Source organism: Cavia porcellus, unplaced genomic scaffold, assembly GCF_034190915.1.
Source record: "Cavia porcellus strain 051 isolate PalLab524CR breed Dunkin Hartley unplaced genomic scaffold, mCavPor4.1 scaffold_5, whole genome shotgun sequence".
Classification (NCBI taxonomy): domain Eukaryota; kingdom Metazoa; phylum Chordata; class Mammalia; order Rodentia; family Caviidae; genus Cavia; species Cavia porcellus.
The window spans coordinates 55,784,782-55,803,437 of record NW_026947488.1 but is presented as its reverse complement, the minus strand read 5'-3'; the positions used below and the strand labels follow the sequence as shown (position 1 = coordinate 55,803,437).

Below are 18,656 nucleotides of genomic sequence, written 5' to 3'. Positions count from 1 at the left end.
TTTATTACTCCTTAGTGCTTATTACTTTCTTTGGGGGGGGGGGAAGAATACAGTCAAATATGGCAAAACAAAGCTGTCAGTCAATACCAAGGATAGACATAGCACATGGTGTAGAACAGAGTACAAGTTTATCAACAATGGTTATCAACGTTGTCCCTTGTTTCCTTAAAAAGAATTGTCTATCTTATTAGATATTATAAAGTTGGACAAAACAGTAGAGAACAAGACCAATAAAACTTAGGCATTGTAAACATTACAGGACTTCCAAAGAAGACAATAGTCAAACCAGAATGGGTATCTTAGTGAATCTTATTGTCTTCAAAGTAGTTGCCTATGTCTTCAAACTTGATACTATCATATAGAATGGAACAGTCTAATCAGTCAAAACAAGATTGTGGGAGTACTACAGGACTTCAAAACAAGTTAATAGGAAATCGAAAAGAGTTACTATTTATATATCCTAATTTTTTTGAATTTTTTCTTTAATTAAAACAAACATAAGAAATGACTAAATATTTTTTTTTGAAACAATAAGGGGGAGATTGAGATAAAACAGGACATAACAATATAACAATAGAGGTCACAGCATGACTGTTTCAACAACCTAGTACTTCACCACCTTATAACCTGACTTAATAGTAGTTACCATAGTGTCTTTTTCCTTGAAATATTTGGATAAAACTTCATATACTCTAGCTTCAAATATTTTCATATCAAGAAGGTAGTGGGCTTTTTTTATGGCCACAATATTCTTGACACTCTTCCCACTCACAACTCACAGGTTCTCTGGTAGGGGAACATAGGTCTTCTAGGAGGACTTCTCCAGGCTTGGCGACTGGTTCAGGGCAGAAGCCGACACTTTATATGCTGACATAGGAGATTAGCAAACTGTTGGCCAGATAGCTGGTCACATCACATCTTGTTTCTCGGTTAGGGCATTTATCTACCTGAAACCATTAGTGAAATGGGAAGACAAAGCCTTTTTTCTTGTTATTGCTTACCTTTTTGGGTGCAGATGCTGTGAACCACATCATTTTTTATATTTTTTAAAGAATCGAAGTTCTGCCCAAAGCTAACCCTGTCTTCTTTCCCAGCTATTTGTAGCAGCTGTGTTTTGTCAGCCTCTCCGATGCCAATTGCATGAATGATAACTTTTTCAGCCTTCAGTCTTGCCACAGGCTCCAGGACACTGTCCTGGGACTGCCCATCAGTCAGCACGATGAGGAAGCAAAGAACATCACTTGCCCTGTCCTCCTTTCCCTTCTTTATGAGTGACAGTGTGAAGTTCAGGCCAGCCCCAGTCAAGGTGCCACCTTGTAGTTGCTGAATGTTAAGAACAGCCTTTTTTAAGTCCACAGCATTATTATAGTGAGAGATAGCAATTTCTTCTTCCTGCTTACTTGAATACTGCACAACTCCAACTCGAACTTTGTTTGGACCAATGCTAAACCTATCAATCACGGCTGAAATGAACTCTTTGATTTCCACAAAATGCTTTGCTTGGATGCTGGATGAGCCATCAATAAGGAAATAGATATCAGCTTCCTTTGTATCCACACAGCCTGTAAAAACACAGAAAGTAGAAAATGCATTTCCTGTTAACGAAAAACAATGTGGAGAGGACTTTTCAGGAGAATTTGTGTAGGCCCCTGAGGCCATGTGGGTGGTAAAGACAGAAGCCCTTCTATTTATGTAGAGACTGTACTTATCATCAGAAATCTTCACTACCAGTCTTCTCTGGTGAAGTTTATGGCCATTTTCACTGGATACTGAAATATAGCAAGAGATAGTGATTTATCCAAGATCACACAACCAGAGGGTGAGCCTGTGAGAGCACCCACGACCCCTTCCTCTATCTAGAGGACCCATGGGGGCCTGCAAGATCTCCAGAGACACAGTAGGCCCCCAACTGAGGAGCACACTATGGACAGGTGGGTCTGGCAGCCTGGGAAGGTAACAGTATGAGCCAATGGTTGGTTCACATCAATACTCCCAGGCTAGTCAGCCAAGGAAAAATCCAAGACTCACCAACTGTCAGGAGGAATGGTTGTGACTTGTTCTACACCATGGGATCCAACAACTGGGGAAACATCAACCACACAGTAGCACCCTGACTAAGGCACACAAAATGGACAGGTGAGACTAGTGAAACTGAAAAGACCAAAATATGAACCAACAGGTGGTAAGTTAGACAAATCAGCATTGGACTTAGGGAAAAAGATACACAGAATAGAGCCAGGTGGGTGGAGCAGTCCTTTGTTTGTTTGTTTGTCTGTTTTTTTCTTTCTTTTCTAATTAATTTTATGTTGATTTATTTTTGCTTTTATCTTATTCTGTTTTCATTTTTGTTTTTCCTCCATTTTCTCTTTTTTCTCTTTCTTCTCCTTTCTTTGTTTCATTTTCTTTTTTCTACTTTTCTAAATGGCTGAGGAGGATTCAAGTCACATAAAACTAAACCCATTCCCCAAACCCAAAGACCAAGTTTAGCTAATCCCTGAAATACTCCTTTGTTCTTTCTTTTCTATCCCTGCTCTCGTTTCCCAAACGTTGCATGGTCATCCTTTGTCCTCCAACATTGCTTCTGTCTCCTTTCCAGTTATCTTTGTTTTATACAATATCTTCCCTAAATTTTCCCACTACAAAGCAAAACCATGCTACCAAGGGGAAATATTTTACATACAAACTCCTAATTTATGATTGGGTCCTGTTATATAACAATAGACTTTGGTTCTATGCTCTAAAATAATATCAATAATTACCAAAATTTGTCATTTTGTAAATTGTGCTTAATGCTATTATTGCTTAATTGTACTATTTTAGCTAAGATGTCATATCTGTTTTAATCAATTGTTCTCACTTCTGTAACAATACTGGAAAGCTCTGGATAAAAAACCTCACCACAGTCCAACATCAAAGGACTGTGGATGGAGACAAACAGATATTAACATCCACTATCAGTTATTTGGGAAGCTAGGATCCTGAGACAGACCCAAGCTAATAACTGCCTACATAAAGAAGACATTCTCGAAGAATAGGCTATTCCTAGGGAGGCCTTGATACTAATGATATAGCTACCTACTAAAAAAATCACAAGGATCATCACAGAAAATAAAATTTAAATTTTCCTGAAATAGACAGTGACAAGAAGAAAAAGCAAAATGCAATCTCAAACCTCCAGTCCATCCAGAACAAGTACAGGAGACATCAACATTGAAGAAATTGGAAGATACACACCTGAAATTTCTGAAAAGGTAGTAACCACAGTAAAGAAAGAAATCCATAAGGCTATAGAGCAAATCAGATCAGAAATGATCTCTCAGGTAAAAAAAAAAGCAAATGACAATCATAATAAATGAATTGCTCAGTATAGCTAGAAAAGACATACATAAAAAATATAGGAGCATAGGAAACCATGAATGAACAATATAAGAAAGAAACAGACAGATGTATGAGATTCAAAGAGACAGTCAGGAAATTAAAAATTCCATTGAAAGATGGCAAAACTGCTTGACTGAAACTGAAGATAGACCTTGAAGACAGGATTTTAGTTAGTAATCATGAAAGGAAATAGCTCTTAAAAATAACAATTCAACAGCTCCAACTCAATGCAAAATAAAAAACAATATATGACTGATAGATGTCAATAAACAAGAAGGAGTCGACACAAATGATTTAAAAAAAACTATTTGTGGAAGTAATAGCCGACAATTTTCCAAGCATGGAAAGAGAATTTGACATACAGAGAAGAGAGGCATATAGAACTCTAAACAACCATTACCAAAGTAAATCTCTATTCAGACATATAATAATCAAGATCCCAGAAATTCAGCACAAGAACAGAATATTAAAAGCTACCAGTGAAAAGAAACAGAACAACTACAAAGGGAAGTCCATTAGAATTGTGGTCAATCTCTCAACATAAACTTTCAAGTGAAAAAGAGCTTGGAATAAAGTATTTCAAGCTCTGAAAAAAAAAACAAGTTCCAACCCAGATGTACCCTAAAAAACTATCTTTCAAAATTCATGGAGAAATAAGATACTTCCATGACAAAGAACAATTGAAGTTGCCCACCAAACAAATCATAGAAAGAGTACTGAAAGAGATTCTAGACAGATATAAAAATGACCACAATTCCAAGAACAACAACAGAAAAAAACCCATGAGACATGGCAAGCAATTAAACAGGGGAAAAGTAGGGATAACATGACAAAGACAAGCCCATACATATCAGTTATAGCCATCAGTGTAGCTGACCTCAATTCACCAATTAAAAGAAATAGATTGGCAGAATGGATCAAGAAACAAGACCCAACAATACGCTTCTTATGAGAAACACATTTAACTAAAAAAAAAAAAAAAAAAAAACTCATACTCTGAAAGTCAAAGGATGAAAAACAATATTTCATGCAACAGGTGCCCAGGAAAAACCAGGGGTAGCTATTCTACTTGCAGACAATGTGAACTTCAAAAAAAAAGATCAAAAGAGATAAATAAGATCATTTCATACTTGTTAGGGGAAAATTCAAGAGAAAGAGACAACATTCATAAATATATGCACACCAAATGTGGGAGTACCCAATTATATAAGACAAATAATAAAAAGCATTAAAAATCAATACATAACATAATTTTAACAGGGCACCTTAATACCTCCTTGTCACAAGGAGATAAATCAACCAGACCAAAAAATCAGCAAATCACAAAACTGAATCAAACATGTGAACAAATGGACTTAATAGACATTTACAGCGTATTCCACCCAACAACATCAGAATACACATTCTTCTCAGCTGCATATGGGACTTTCTCTAAAATACACCATATACTAGCCCACAGGACTTGTTTAAGTAAATGCAAAGGAATTGAAATTATCCCATGAATATTCTCCAAGCACAGTATACTGAAATTGGAAATAATAGCAAAAGAAACTGCAAAAACTACATAAACACATGGAAATTAAATCACATCCTCTTAAACAACCAATGGGTCACTGATGACATTTAAGAAGAAACTAAACAATATCTACAATCAAATGAAAACACAGATACAACATACCAGAACCTATGGGATGCAAGAAAAGCAGTCCTAAGAGGGAAAGAAATAGCAGTGAACTCTCACATCATGAAAACAGACTGAGCACAAATAAACAACCTAGTACTACACTTTAAGCCTCTAAGAAAAAGAAGAGCAAGTCCAGCTCAAAGCCAAAAGAAGAGAGGAAATTATAAAGCTCAGAGCCAAAATTAATGTAATTGAGCCTAATAAAACAATACAAAGAATTAATGAATCAAAGAGTTGGTTCTTTCAAAGAATAAACAAAATTTATAAGCCCCTAACCAACTTTATCAAGAAAAGAAAAAACCCCCTCAAATTCATGGAATGGGGGGGGGGTGAAATCACTGCAGATCCTGTGGAAATTCAGATCATCAATATCCACTTTGAAAATCTTTGCTCACATAGGCAGGAAAACAGAAGAAATGAATAGAAATAGAAATAGAAAATGAATAGAAATGTATGAATGATCAAAGCTAGATCAAGAAGATATAAAGATTTTGAATAACCCAATATCAGTTAATGACATTGAAAATATAATTAAAACCTTATCAACAAAGAAAAGCTGAGGTCCTGATGGATTCACAGCTGAATTCTCCAAGAACTTTAGAAAAAATTTAGTATCAATATTCCTCAAACTCTTTAATGAAATTGAAAGAGAAGCAATTCTCCCTAACCCATTCCTGGAAGCAACTATTACTCTGATACCAAAAACAGAGAGAAAGACACGAACAATAAAAGAGAACTACAGGCCAATCTCCATAATGAACATTGATGCCAAAATTATCAGTAAGATACTAGCAAACAGAATGCAGCAAATCATCAAGAAGATTATAAATTATGACCAAGTCAGTTTCATTCAAGGAATGCAGTGATGGTTCAACATGCACAAATCAATAAATGTAACACATCAGATCAATAGAGTCAAAGACAAAAATCATGTGATAATTTCATAGATATAAGAAAAGCTTTTGATAAAGTCCAGCACTTGTTCATGATAAAAAAAATTACAGAAAATTGGAATAAATGGTCTTTACCTCAATCTGAAAAAACCATATGTGACAAACCAATAGCCAACATCATAGTAAATGGACAAAAACTGAAAGCTTTCACTCTAAAATCAGGGACAAGACAAGGATGTCCACTATCACCACTCCTATTCAATATAGTTCTGGAAACATTAGCCAGGGCAATTAGACAAATAGAAAAATAAAAAGAATAAGGATGGGAAAGGAAGAAGTTAAATTATCATTTTCTACAGATGACATGATACTCGACATAAAAGTCCCCCAAAACTCTACTAAAAGACTGCTAGAGTTAATTTCATCAGCATAGCTGATGAAATTTCATCAGCATAGCTGGATACAAAGCCAACACTCAAAAGTCAATAGCATTTCTATACACAAACAACAAACTCACTGAGAGAGAAATTCGGGAAATTACACCTTTCACGAGGCCATCCACAAAAATGAAATACTTAGGTATCAGCCTAGCAAAGGATACAAAAGATCTATATATTGGAAATTATCATATTCAGAAAAAGGATATTGAAGAAGATATCAGAAAATAGAAAGATATCCCCTGCTCATGAATAGAAAGAACCAACATAGTGAAAATGGCCACACTATCAAAACTGTTACACAAATATAAAGCAATCCTGGTAAATACCATTAACATGCCTCACAGAACTAGAAAAAAAATTCTCTAAAATTCATTTGGAAACAGAAGAGGCTTAGAATAGAAAAGGCAAACAGGAGACCTCACAATTATACGATGCAGACACAATCCCAGACATACTCAGCCACCTTATCTTTGACTAAGGGGCCAAAGATATTCACTGGAAGAAAGGCAGCTTCTTGAATAAATGGTACTGGAAAAATTGGCTTTCCACATGTCAGAAACTAAAAATAGATACATGTCTATCACCATGCACTAAACTAAAGCCAAAGCAGATCAAGGGTCTAAATATTGAAACAAAAATACTAAATATACTGGAAGACAGGGTAGGTAGAAGTCCTAAAGATATAGGGTTAATCATGCTATTCATGAATGAAATCCAAACTGCACAAGAAGCACTTCAAAGAATTAACAACTGAGATTTCATCTTATTAAAGTTTTTGCAGATCAAAAGAAATCATCAACATAGCAAAAAGATAACATACAGAATGGGAAAGATTTTAACCAATTGTCCCTCAGAGACAAAAGACTTCTATTTAGAACATATAACAAATTTTAAAAATCAGACTCCCCAAATTCAAATACCCAATCTATAAATGCACATCTGACATGAATAGATACTTCTCAGGTGAAAAAATAAAAATGGCAAACAAATATGTGCAAAAAATGTTCAACATCCCTGATCAATCAAGAAATGCAAATTAAAACACTAAGATTCCATCTCACTCCAGAAAGAATGGCTGTCTTCACAAATCAAGTAATAACAAATGCTGGTTGGGCTGTGGGGAAAAGGAATCCTTTTCCACTGTAGTGGGGAGGGTACACTGGTACAACCACTGTGGAAATCAGTGTGGAGACTCCTCAAAAAACTATGATTGGAGGCACCATTTGACCCAGCTATTCCTCTTCTATTTTCCCAAAGAAATTGAAAACATCATACCACAGTGATATATGTGCAACCATGTTTATGGCAGCTTTTGTAATAGCCAGATCTTGGAAACAACCTAAATGCCCATCAGCCATAGAATGGATAAAAAACATGTGATTTTTTATACAATGAAGTATTACTCAGCTTATAAAGAAGGACGAACTCAGGGCTTTCACAGGTAACTGATTGAAATTTGAGACCACACTCATAAGTTAAATAAATCAGACTCACATGTGTAAACATCATATAGTCTCCCTAGTGGGAAAAAACTGAAAGGAGAGTAGATAAGATCCAAAATGTGCAGTAGTTATGGTGAAAGAAAAAGGGGAAGAAACCACTCTAAAGGAGAAGAACAACTGGGTGGGGGAAAGGAGAAAACAAAGAAGGCAGACTCACATCTATCATATATATAACTATCCTACTAGTATCTGTTAGTTCATGAAAAAGAAAGGTTTGTGCTTTTATTGTTTGATCAATTTTTCTTGCCTATATTTCATAGTCTGGGCAACTATTTCAAGATAACAATACACAATATATTAACCACTGTTAATCTCTGCTTCTTTTGTTTTGGAAAAAACAATCAAACAGCCAGTTATTTAAAATACAAAGATTAGATTTCCAGTTCTTCAGGCTCAACATTAAATAGTTTTTTCTTGTATTGAAACCTGCCTTCTCAGACAGCTTTGCTTTATCATTTGTTGAGAAGTAGCATGAGATTGATGACCTTACACACCCTCTGATAAACTCTTCCTCTCAAAGCAACTAAATATATCTAAAGTTAAAATCATGTTACTCTTCTCCTTCAATAATTTGTCATTATATTGAAATTTAAAAATAAAAAATTGGCCTTAACACCTGCCTTTCTCTCTCACCCTCTTTCCAGCAATTTTTCATTTCACTCACCCTGCTTTAACCATCTTGGGCTACTATTTGTCCTTTGGATACACCCCAGGACCTTAGCACTTGTCCTCTTTTCTTCTTGGAATATTCTTACCCCCAGATACTCCCATGGCTCATCCTTTCCCACCACAGATATGTCAAGTCAAGAGTCAGTTCCTGGGTAAGATTTTACGTCTCTAGATGAAACACACCATTCACTGTCTATCCCATTACTTCGTGGGTTTTCTTCATAGTATTTTGGGGAATGATCTTATTCATTTGTTCATGATCCCAGCCTGTTTCCTAGAACACAGTGCCAGCTCCATGAGAACAGAGACTTTGCCTAGTTCTTTGCTTCAGCCCAGTAGGCCTGGCACCCGCACCCCATTACAGGGCTTAGTCTTTAAGAAAAATACTTACATTCTCTCTATAGTCTACTTGTTTGCTATGCAGTCATTCACTGAAACTGGGTAAGAGAAAGTATATCTTCAAAACTTCAGTTATTTATGTCATTATCTGGTTAAGAAGATGAACTGATCTTTAAAACACAAGACAATTTAGTCATTTCAGAATTATTTTCTTTTGAGGCCGGGTGTGGTAGTGCATGCCTATAATTCCAACCTCATGGAGGCTGAGGCTGGGCGATTACAGCAAATTTGAAGCCACTTGGACTATATAATGAGTTCAAGGCCAATTTAAACTACATAGTAAGACCCTGACTCAAATTTTTAAAAAAAGAATTATTTTGTGGCAGCTTTTGAGCAATTTGTGTCTATCAACTGCAGTGTAGGCTTTGAACAATTGTTCCTTATAAAATCAGAAACTAAAAATATTTTACTGTAAGACTTAAATTATGAAGTCAATACAGAAAGTATTAGGGTAAAGATAAGCAGTCATCTGCAAAAGACAGGGTGGATCTAAAGCCTGCAAAGTTTGACAGTAAGCTGAATGAATTAAGTTTCAATCTAATCAAGAAGTAGTAAATTTGCACCAGAAGAAAAGCAGTGATTGTCAGCAGTGACAGAGAAAATGTTAGTCACAGCAGGTAACAATGACAATCCAACCTACCCCGTCCTCCCTAGACCTGTGCTGTCTAACTACTAGTCACTAGTCATGCACTGCTGTGATAATGTCCAGTTAAGCTGCTTAAAATTAAATAAAATCATCTACACATTTCAAGTGCTTAATAGTTCCACGTGGTTGGTACCATACTAGACAATAGATAAAGAACATTTTCACTATTATAAAATTTTGCTTGGACTGAGATCTTGGCTTAAGATCTCACCTATACAAATGAGAGAGAAAGAGAAAGCTATAGAGTCATACATTTGATTTTCAAGCAAATATATCTGATAGCCAGGTATGGTGGCACATGCCTGAGAGTTTGAGGCAGGATTCCAAGTTCAATCTCAACCTAAGCAACTTAGCAAGATCCTGTCTTGAAATTTTAAGAAGAGTCTCTATAGTGGCACCGTGGGAGGGAACCCAGCACTTTTCTTGTCATCCTTTGCTTCTTGGTCTGATTTTCTAATTTCCCTATCAGCCTCTGGTCCTGCCTGGGAAAACTCTCTCTTAGAACAAATCCATATGAAGCCATGCCTGGTGTCTGCTTTGGAGGGGCCCAACCTAAGTCAGGTATCAACTCTGCAGAGCAACCGGATTAATAAGAAGCTACCTAGTGAGGCCTTAGGAAAGATGAGGACGGCCTCTGCCCTAGCCTTGGTTCCGTGCCTTCCCACTTGGAATTTTCATGACCATAGTAGTTTTCTGCCATATTATTGCAGACTCCCTGAGGAAGACCTCCCTGTACAGCCCTCCTGTGCTCTAATAGTCAATACAAAACCAAGGTGGCTGCTGCTCTGACAGCCTCTCCTATATATTGCACAGGACATGACAGGAGATTCATGTCTTGCTGCTCCCTCATAATACTTACATCCTGGCCATCCAGGGCTGGCCTAAGATGCATTCTTAAACCTGCCTTCCGTTGGCAGGTCTGAGTTTACAACCAGCCCTTCATATTATTTGAAGTTTAAAATTCCATTGTAGGGGCCGAGGATTTAGCTCAGTGGCATGAGCACCTGCCTGGCAAGGGCAAGGTCATGAGTTCGATCCCTAGTACCAAAAAAAATTCCATTCCATGTGAGAGTTGCCAGATTCCCAGTTTCAATTGTTTGGAAGTGTTTTATATTAAGAGATAATAAGGGAATGCAGAAGTTATCTTGGAATTACATAAGTTCAAAATCACATCAAGCCTCTCTTGGCATGTACCTTTGAACAGAGCTCAGTAGCTGGGCCTGGTGGTGCACACCTCTAATCCCAGCACAGGGGAGGCTGAGGCGGGAGAATAGCCACGAGTTCAAGGCCATCCTGGGCTACATAGTGAGTCCAAGAGTTCAAGACCAGCAACAAAATCCTGTCCCCAAAACCCCAACCCCAAAAAGTTCTGTAAAAAGTACAAAGTACAGAGGCTGGGGATTTAGCTCAGCGGCGTAAGCACCTGCCTTGCAAGCAGGCAGTCGTGAGTTCAATCCCTGGTACCGATAAAAAGGAAAAAGACAAAAAAGAAAGTACAAAGTACAAAAGTACAAAGCATCTTAACTAGGATGCCCTTCACTAAGATGATGAAAAGCGATTAACAAGATGAAAATGTGAGGAAATCACAACTGTGGTGAGAGATAGAGAAATAAGTCTTATAAGAGCAGCATGTTGACAATAATCTGTGTGCTCAACAATTTGTGTTGCACAGATCATGGTTAAACCATACAACTAAATATTACAGCCAACCTAAAAAATACTGCAAAAGAATATTTAAGGAAATAGACAAAATTCATGACATAAGAATGATAGAAAGGTGACAAGGCAGGTAATACTGGTTTATCTGTTGCCTTGTTTTCCTTCTATGCTGAGTCCCCAGTTTTTATCTCAGTACTTGGCTGCACCCAAAAAGATTACATTTCCCAACCTCAATTTCCCACATGTGGCACATGTGACACTGACTAAGAGAACATGAACAGAAGTCATGTGTGTAACTTCTGAGAGCCTCCTAAAGAGTGAGGAGGCCTCCAGCTCCTTCTCTTTCATCTTTTTTACTTGCTAGATGTGGGTGCAATGCAGTAATCCTGAACTATGATCCTGGAAATGAAGGGCAGAAACAGCAGGGAAAAGATTTAAGGGATGAAAAGAGACAAGGCCCATGACCCAAGTACCACACCAGCTCAGTCAGCTACCTCTGGACCTACGGGTGAAAGCAATCTTATCCTGTTTTAAATCATTCTTTTTTTGTTTTCTTCTTTGGTTATATCCAAAAGTGATTATAAATATTAGTTTCCCCATGGTATATAATTGCACTGTCAAACACAACAGACATTAGATACATGGGACTTTTTAAATGAATTAATTTTCAATTATATTTAAAATTAGTTCTTATCCCCATCCAGAAACCAGCACCATGTGGTTTCTGGGCCAGCTTGGGGAGATGCGAGCTTCTCTCTGTGACTCAGTGCCATTCGCAGACTGTGGAGGGAGAGAACCAGGCCTCACTGGGAAGAGATCCCCGCCTAGAAACCATATCATTATCATTGTTTTGCTAGTTGGATTTTTGTTTTCTTTTGATTTGTTTATGTTAAGTCTGATGGCATGAGCTGCTATTTGAAAGATAGCAAGACATGTTATGGAAGCCATTCTGTATTTACTATTGGCTTATTTTGATTCCTTTAGTGCATTCATTGTTTTGTTTTTATTGCTTCTATTCTGTTCTGTTCGATTTTTAATATGTCTGAAGATGGTATCTGCAGCTATTTTGAAGACAACAAAGGCATTCTGGTAACTATTGTTGATTTCATAAGGTTTGGAAGTCCTGTATCACTGATTCTGGGTTAATTCTGATTGATTTTATTCTCTTTTATTTTCCTTGTTTTTATCCTCTTTAAAATAAAAATGAATACATAAATAAAATAAAATTCAGTTCCTCTATCACATTAGCCAAATTTCAAATAGTCATAGCTGCATGTGGCTGGTGAAGGCCTTATTGGATGGCCCAGACAGGAAACATTGCCATCATCACAGAAACGTCTGTGATCTAGTACTGATCTAGTCAGTGTGATAAGCCATTTTGTGTGGGTCTACATGTGTACGAGTAGAAGTAGTAGAAAGAGAAGGGAAATATATTAAAAGGCAAGAGATGCATTGGTTTTATCTCAGTATAGGAGTATAAGTGCTTTTCTTCTTTATGTCCGCCCATACTATTGAAGTATTATGTTTCACTGGGACATGGTTTTCATGCTATAAAATTGATCACTGTAAGTATATTGTTCAGTGGTGTTTATGAGGTTATCCAAATATCACAAAAACCCAGTCTTAGAACATTCCCACAAGTCCTAAAAATCCCCTTATCCAAGTATTTTCAGGCCTCATTCCCGTCCTAATGGCAGGCAATCATATGATTACAATTTTAAAAATTCAAAAACATACCAGTTTTATCAAGTTCCATTTGTTCAGCATGAGTAGAAACTTGTGTCCATACTTCATTCTTGATCTTTTTCAGGAACCTGGTACTATACACAACCAAGTCTTTATAGGAGTCCAGCTTTGAAACTCTCTGTCCTTCGGGGTAAGATGCTATTTCTTCTAACTGAGTGCTGTTAGCCCCGTGGGTGCTCAGAACAAAAACAGTCACACCCTCCAGCCGAAGGTTCAATGCAGCCTCACGCACCCCATCATCCGAGGGCCTGTGGGTAACCAGAACTGCAATCTGAGGGACCCCCTGTGCCCTTCTGCTGCCATTAGCTTCTGAGAAAACGTTTTTCCTCATCTGCTCAATGGCAGCCCCAGCATTTGACTTCCCAGCTCCGAGAGAAAGCTTCCTGATTTGCTGCTGAAATATAGATTGGTTTGTGCTTGAGTTCAGAAGAGAAAGAATCTCTGTGCTATCACTGTAACTCATCAGTCCCAGCCTTGTACAGCTGTCCTGCACATCCAAGGATTCAGTAATGTTGTCCAGAAAATCTTGCAGATTCGTTAAATTTTGTCTGGTCCCAAGTGACACATCCACCAGAAACACGAGGTCAGCAAGTGAATCTTTCTGGCAGAATACAGTAAAAGGCACTGTAGAGAGAGAAAATGTATGAGGATTAAGATACACCACTGACTCAGAGTGAAAAAAGTCTTTTACTGATTGTCAGAAGCATTGCAAATAGTGATAGTCATGACATTGTAGTTCGTATTGTTTTCTTTTAGTGAGCAAAATATCAAAAGTCTGAGTAAGACTTACAGAAAGCATTTGCATTTGCATTTGCATTTGAATATGCTATTTACTCTACCTGGAGAATGCTACTTACCAGTTTTCCCGACCATGCTCACCTCTAAGGCTATCTCTGTGACCAGGGTTTGAACCATTTCCATAATTATGTTCCTTACCAACATGATCACCACCACCTTCATTACCCTTGGGACCACCTCTTCTGTCACAACCACACACATTCATCACCATTGCCATGCCCACCACTGCAGTTGCCACTACCACTGTGTGGGATGCAGAGGTGAGCTGGCAGAGGCATCCGTTACCTCGGGAAGCTCACATTGTGTGGAGAGGAGAGATACACAGATTACATTATTTCAGACAGCAACAAGTGCTACAGAGCAAATAAAACAGAAGACTTGACTGAGTAACTGTGCTTGGGATGTGGTGCAGGAAGCCCGAAGGGGATCAGAGAGGCACTGACTTAGGACCTGAGACATGAAGAAGTCAGGGAAAGCCTTTCTGAGAGGGTAACATTTGGGTTTAAATCTGAAGAGCGTTCAGTCATGCCGAATTCTGAAGAAAGAGGAATTGTGTTAGAAAGAATTCCTAGAGGTGGGAAGAAGCTTAAAGCCCATTGAGAATAGAGCCAATAAATGCAGAAAATCAATAGTGGATGAGATCAGAGGGATACAGGCCTAGGTATCTAGGAGCCATGATCTGGGTGAAATCTCTTAAGTGTTACTCCAGTGGCTGAAGAGAAATAATGAATTCAGCAATCACAATTAAGAGTCAACTGTCCTCATCCAGGAAGGATACAAAAGCTCTAGGAAAGATAATTACAGTGTGGTTTAATACATGATTTAGATGTAGAACAGAAAACTTGATATATTGGATGCAAATCTGAAAACAAATGAAGAAATGGTAAAAATTCCTGGGTTCTTGGCCTGAACAACTGAGTGGAGAGTGGTACTGTCTTATTCTAAAACAGGCAAGATAGGAAAGAAAAACCAAGTTACAGGGCAAGGAGGAGCCAGGAGCTCCATTTTATATACCATTGAGCACCTAGTAGGTGGTATCATGTAAGCAGCTGGTTATATAGATCTGAAATCTAAGGAAAAGTGTACCACGTTCCCATCAAAAACCTACTCCAAGCACACAAGGAGTAGCAACTGTGGAAAGTGTAGCCAAGAGATAAGCTCAGTCTTGCCAAATCTACCCATTATCTTCCCTAACCTTAGAAAGCAAAAGGCATCACTTACTCATTTCTAACTCCTTAGTGCCTGGCACATGGTAGGAGGTCAAACATATTTATAGAATTAAAAATAATTCTCATAAATCTTCCAGTCTACTCTAAATCCCACACAGCTGACTAAAACAAATCCCCAGAATGACCTGTTCGAGTTTGTGTTTATTTGCAAATAGTTGTTACTACCAGTAACAGTAGACTGTATGCTAAATGTCATACATTCCCTCTCACTCATATGACAAGATAATCACTATTATCATCACTTTAAAATTAAATAAACTCAGGCTCAGAGATTAAGTAACCTACTCAAGGGCCCAACCTGCCAACCCTGTTCAAACCCAGGGTTTGAACAAGCCTTTCCTGACCCTCAAAACCCTTGCTCTTAACCTCTAAAAGCAAGGGTCTACCAAGCAATATCTTTCGCTGTACGTTAGGAGTGGGAGAAGACTAGTCAATATGCAGAGCCCTCTAAGGAGGTAGTAGAGTGTCAATGATCTGCAGAGCTCAGGCTTAGCAGCCATCAACAGAGTTGGAGGAATTTCCAGGTTTCCAAGGTAAAAGATCACAGGATGTTTCTGCCATATCCCTTAAGAATTTATATAGCATCTATATTTTTCCCAAGGCAAGGGAGTTGAGTTATAGAAAGAGCAAAGGGAAATGGACTCCCAACATCTCAAGAGCAACACTAACTGAATATAACATTTCAGATGTTCTCCAAATCTCATTTCCTTTTCCTGAGTATGGAATGAGATCTGATATTCCAGTGTGCTTACAGTTCAGAGTGGCTATATGACTAAGATCTGACCAGTGAAATGTAAGTAAAAAGAGGACATCTTTCAAGGTTTGGCCCATAAAACCCTCACATGAGTGATCTTCTATCTTTTTTCCCTACCATCAGTTTTGTGCCAATTCTTGGGGCACCTTTAAAGTTATATTTGCAGATAGAAGAGCCATCACCAACCCAGTTACCCAAATACAAAAAAGACAGTTGTTATCCTAACACTGGCTGCATAATGTTACAAAGAAGGCCCAGGATGCTGGGGATTATTTCTGCCTTCCTCCATAGAAGGCCTGGATAATCTCATCCATACAACACACTGGCACCACTCTGTTTTGCTTGCTCATTGTTATGGTGTGTCTGGATGTTCCCCAAAGCCTCATCCAGCCATGGGGCAGCATAGACAGTTTGACAGAATAAGGTTCTGAGTGGACAGTGATTCAGGCACTTGACCCCTACAGCAAAGAAAAAAGAAAACCTGGCTACTGATCCAGCATCTTGGCATCATCCATGTGGCTTTAGGTGCATGGAAATTGCAAGAGTTCTGAGATTTAAAATGCTTCCACCCCGATTTCAGAAGAAGGCATGAGAAGCTAGGCAGTGTGCTTCTGAGAGATCAATGTGTGAAGCTGTGAAGGTGCAGGGAAGACCCCAGAAATTTGTAAAATGTGTAACATCTAAGGAAAATTGCAAGGAGGGAGTAAAGCAGCCTAAGAGAGAAGCCTTGGAAGCTACAACCACCTGAGATGTCATAGAGGAAGAGCCACATAAGCCCTTTGGAGCTCACAATTTGCCACAGATTGTTTGGATGTTATCTTGTGCAAAAGGACCTCTAAGACCCAAAATGAAATTTAAAAGTACTGCAAGAGGGTAAGAGTACAGAATAGAGACCAAAATGATGGAGAAGTTATTAAACTGTAAAAAGACAAAGAAATGCATGAGAGTTCCTGTGAGAGAAAACAGTACAGGCAAAGACAGAAGAGAGGGACATGCAGAAAGCCCAGTACTTCAATCTAGGTAATCATGAAAACCAAATGCAAGCTACAACGGAGGAAGGTGGACAGATGCAGACTCCATGAGGCCTGGGAGAGTCTTCACCCAAGGGCTTTCTTGCCTTGTTCATCAGCACTCACTGCTTCCCTGTGCTTGGTCACATCCTTGATGATCTGCGTCATATTTTGGGAAAACATGCTGAGGTCTCTGGCTGTCCGAAGGTTGAAATGAAACTGAGACGTGGCCATGGCCTTCAGGTTTTCCTCAGAAGCCTCCTGCATCCCCACCGAGATGATTTTCACTCCATCTTTCCGCAGGGCCTTTGAGGCCTCTTCCACGTCGTCCTCAGACTCAGCTGAAGCCAGGACCACCAAAACTGGGGGGAACTGCTTCTTGTCTCTTCCATTTGTAGATGCAGAGAAATAGGTCTTGTGGACCTCCTGGAGAGCCTTTCCTATCCTCAGGGGCCCGCCGATGAACCTGAAGTTCTTCTTGAGGTGGTTCAACATGGGGTTCCTGCTCCTGAAGGTGTTGAGGTGGAACTCGTTGTGGAGCGTGTCGCTATATTGGGTCAGGGCCACACGGTACTTGCTGGCCTCTATGGGAAGACCACTGATTACTTTGTTGATGAACGTTTTCACCAACGGAAAGGACTTAGTTCCCAGGTGATCCGAGCTGTCCACCAGAAACACCACATCCGCGTACTCAGGGCCTGGCACTATAAAAATACAAAAATAAGATTAGTGTTCAGCCTTTATATTTTAGACCAAAGTGCTCTCTTAAGATTGTCCTTATGTAAACAGTCTATCAGAATTCCAAGGAAAGTGTCTTCTGGAGGTCAAATGGAAGAAGCTGCCCTTGGTTTTGCCAAAATATCAAACAATAAGATTTTAATGAAATTAGTCGACAGAATTTTTTCTTTCTCAACTCTATGCCAGAGGCAAATGACAGCGTTTAAATCTTTTTTTACTTCCTCAGCCCCAAACTCTGACACTGTACTAAAAAATAAATAACATGATACCATTCCAGAAAGTTCCATCTTTTTGAAGATGGAACTCCTAGAACTCTCAAACCTCCTAGTAAGCATCTCTAGGAAGTTTGAGAGTTTAGAGACAGAGTCTGGGACAGGGATTTCAGATGGCTGGGCTCCACTGGTAAGTGGTGTAATAAAAGCAGTATCAGACAGGATGGAACGAAGAGAGATTTGTCACTGGATGAAGCCCAGCTCAGTTCTAATCTGCCCATGACTCTGACACATAAATTAGCACAGAGTTATCCCTCTTTAAGGAAAGAGGACCAGTTTTTCCCATCAGTCAACCATCAGCTGTGGACATCCCCAGGAACTGAAGGGAGTTAAGGGTTTCTGGCAGAACCTCTTGGGTAAAAAGGCTCCAGGAAAGCCCAGAAGTGAGGTATAGCTGTGCCAGGTAATATGGACAGCAGCTGGGGAAGTGGTGCCTAGCCTGCAAAAGACTCTGGACATAGGAAGCACCAGCATCATGAGCAGTGTCCACACTGGCCAGCTCATTTCCCTTCACTCTCAAATTAGTGATATACTGTCCCCTCAGTGGGCACTTTCTTTTAAAGCAACTCAAATATTCATCTGGAAAACCTATGGTGGTAAAATACAGGGTTAAAGATACTTCTTTCGACTATGCTTTCAGTAACAACAAAGGAGTAGAAAAATCTAGCTTTCATCCTACGCACACGTACACACACAGGCACATGCACATGCACACACGTACACTGAGTTTACCTTAGCTGAAATGCTTGGGACCAGAATTGCTTCAGATTTGAGATTTTCATAAACATTTCCATGTGCATAGCAACATAACTTAGGGATGCAATTCAAGTCTAAGTGTG

The 18,656-nt window shown here is 38.8% G+C and overlaps 1 protein-coding gene across 1 annotated transcript in view; it reads right to left on the bottom strand.

Annotated features, from left to right (window-relative positions):
• Window positions 1–18,656, bottom strand: part of Col6a5 (collagen type VI alpha 5 chain) — a 124,593-nt gene that overhangs the window by 72,823 nt on the left and 33,114 nt on the right. Inside the window, exons 3-5 of the mRNA XM_063248977.1 lie at window positions 16,915–17,511; window positions 13,008–13,640; window positions 1,002–1,562 (exon numbers count right to left, since the gene is read on the bottom strand). Of these exons, the coding sequence (XP_063105047.1) occupies window positions 1,002–1,562; window positions 13,008–13,640; window positions 16,915–17,511 (1,791 nt within the window). The remainder of the gene's footprint in view (window positions 1–1,001; window positions 1,563–13,007; window positions 13,641–16,914; window positions 17,512–18,656) is intronic.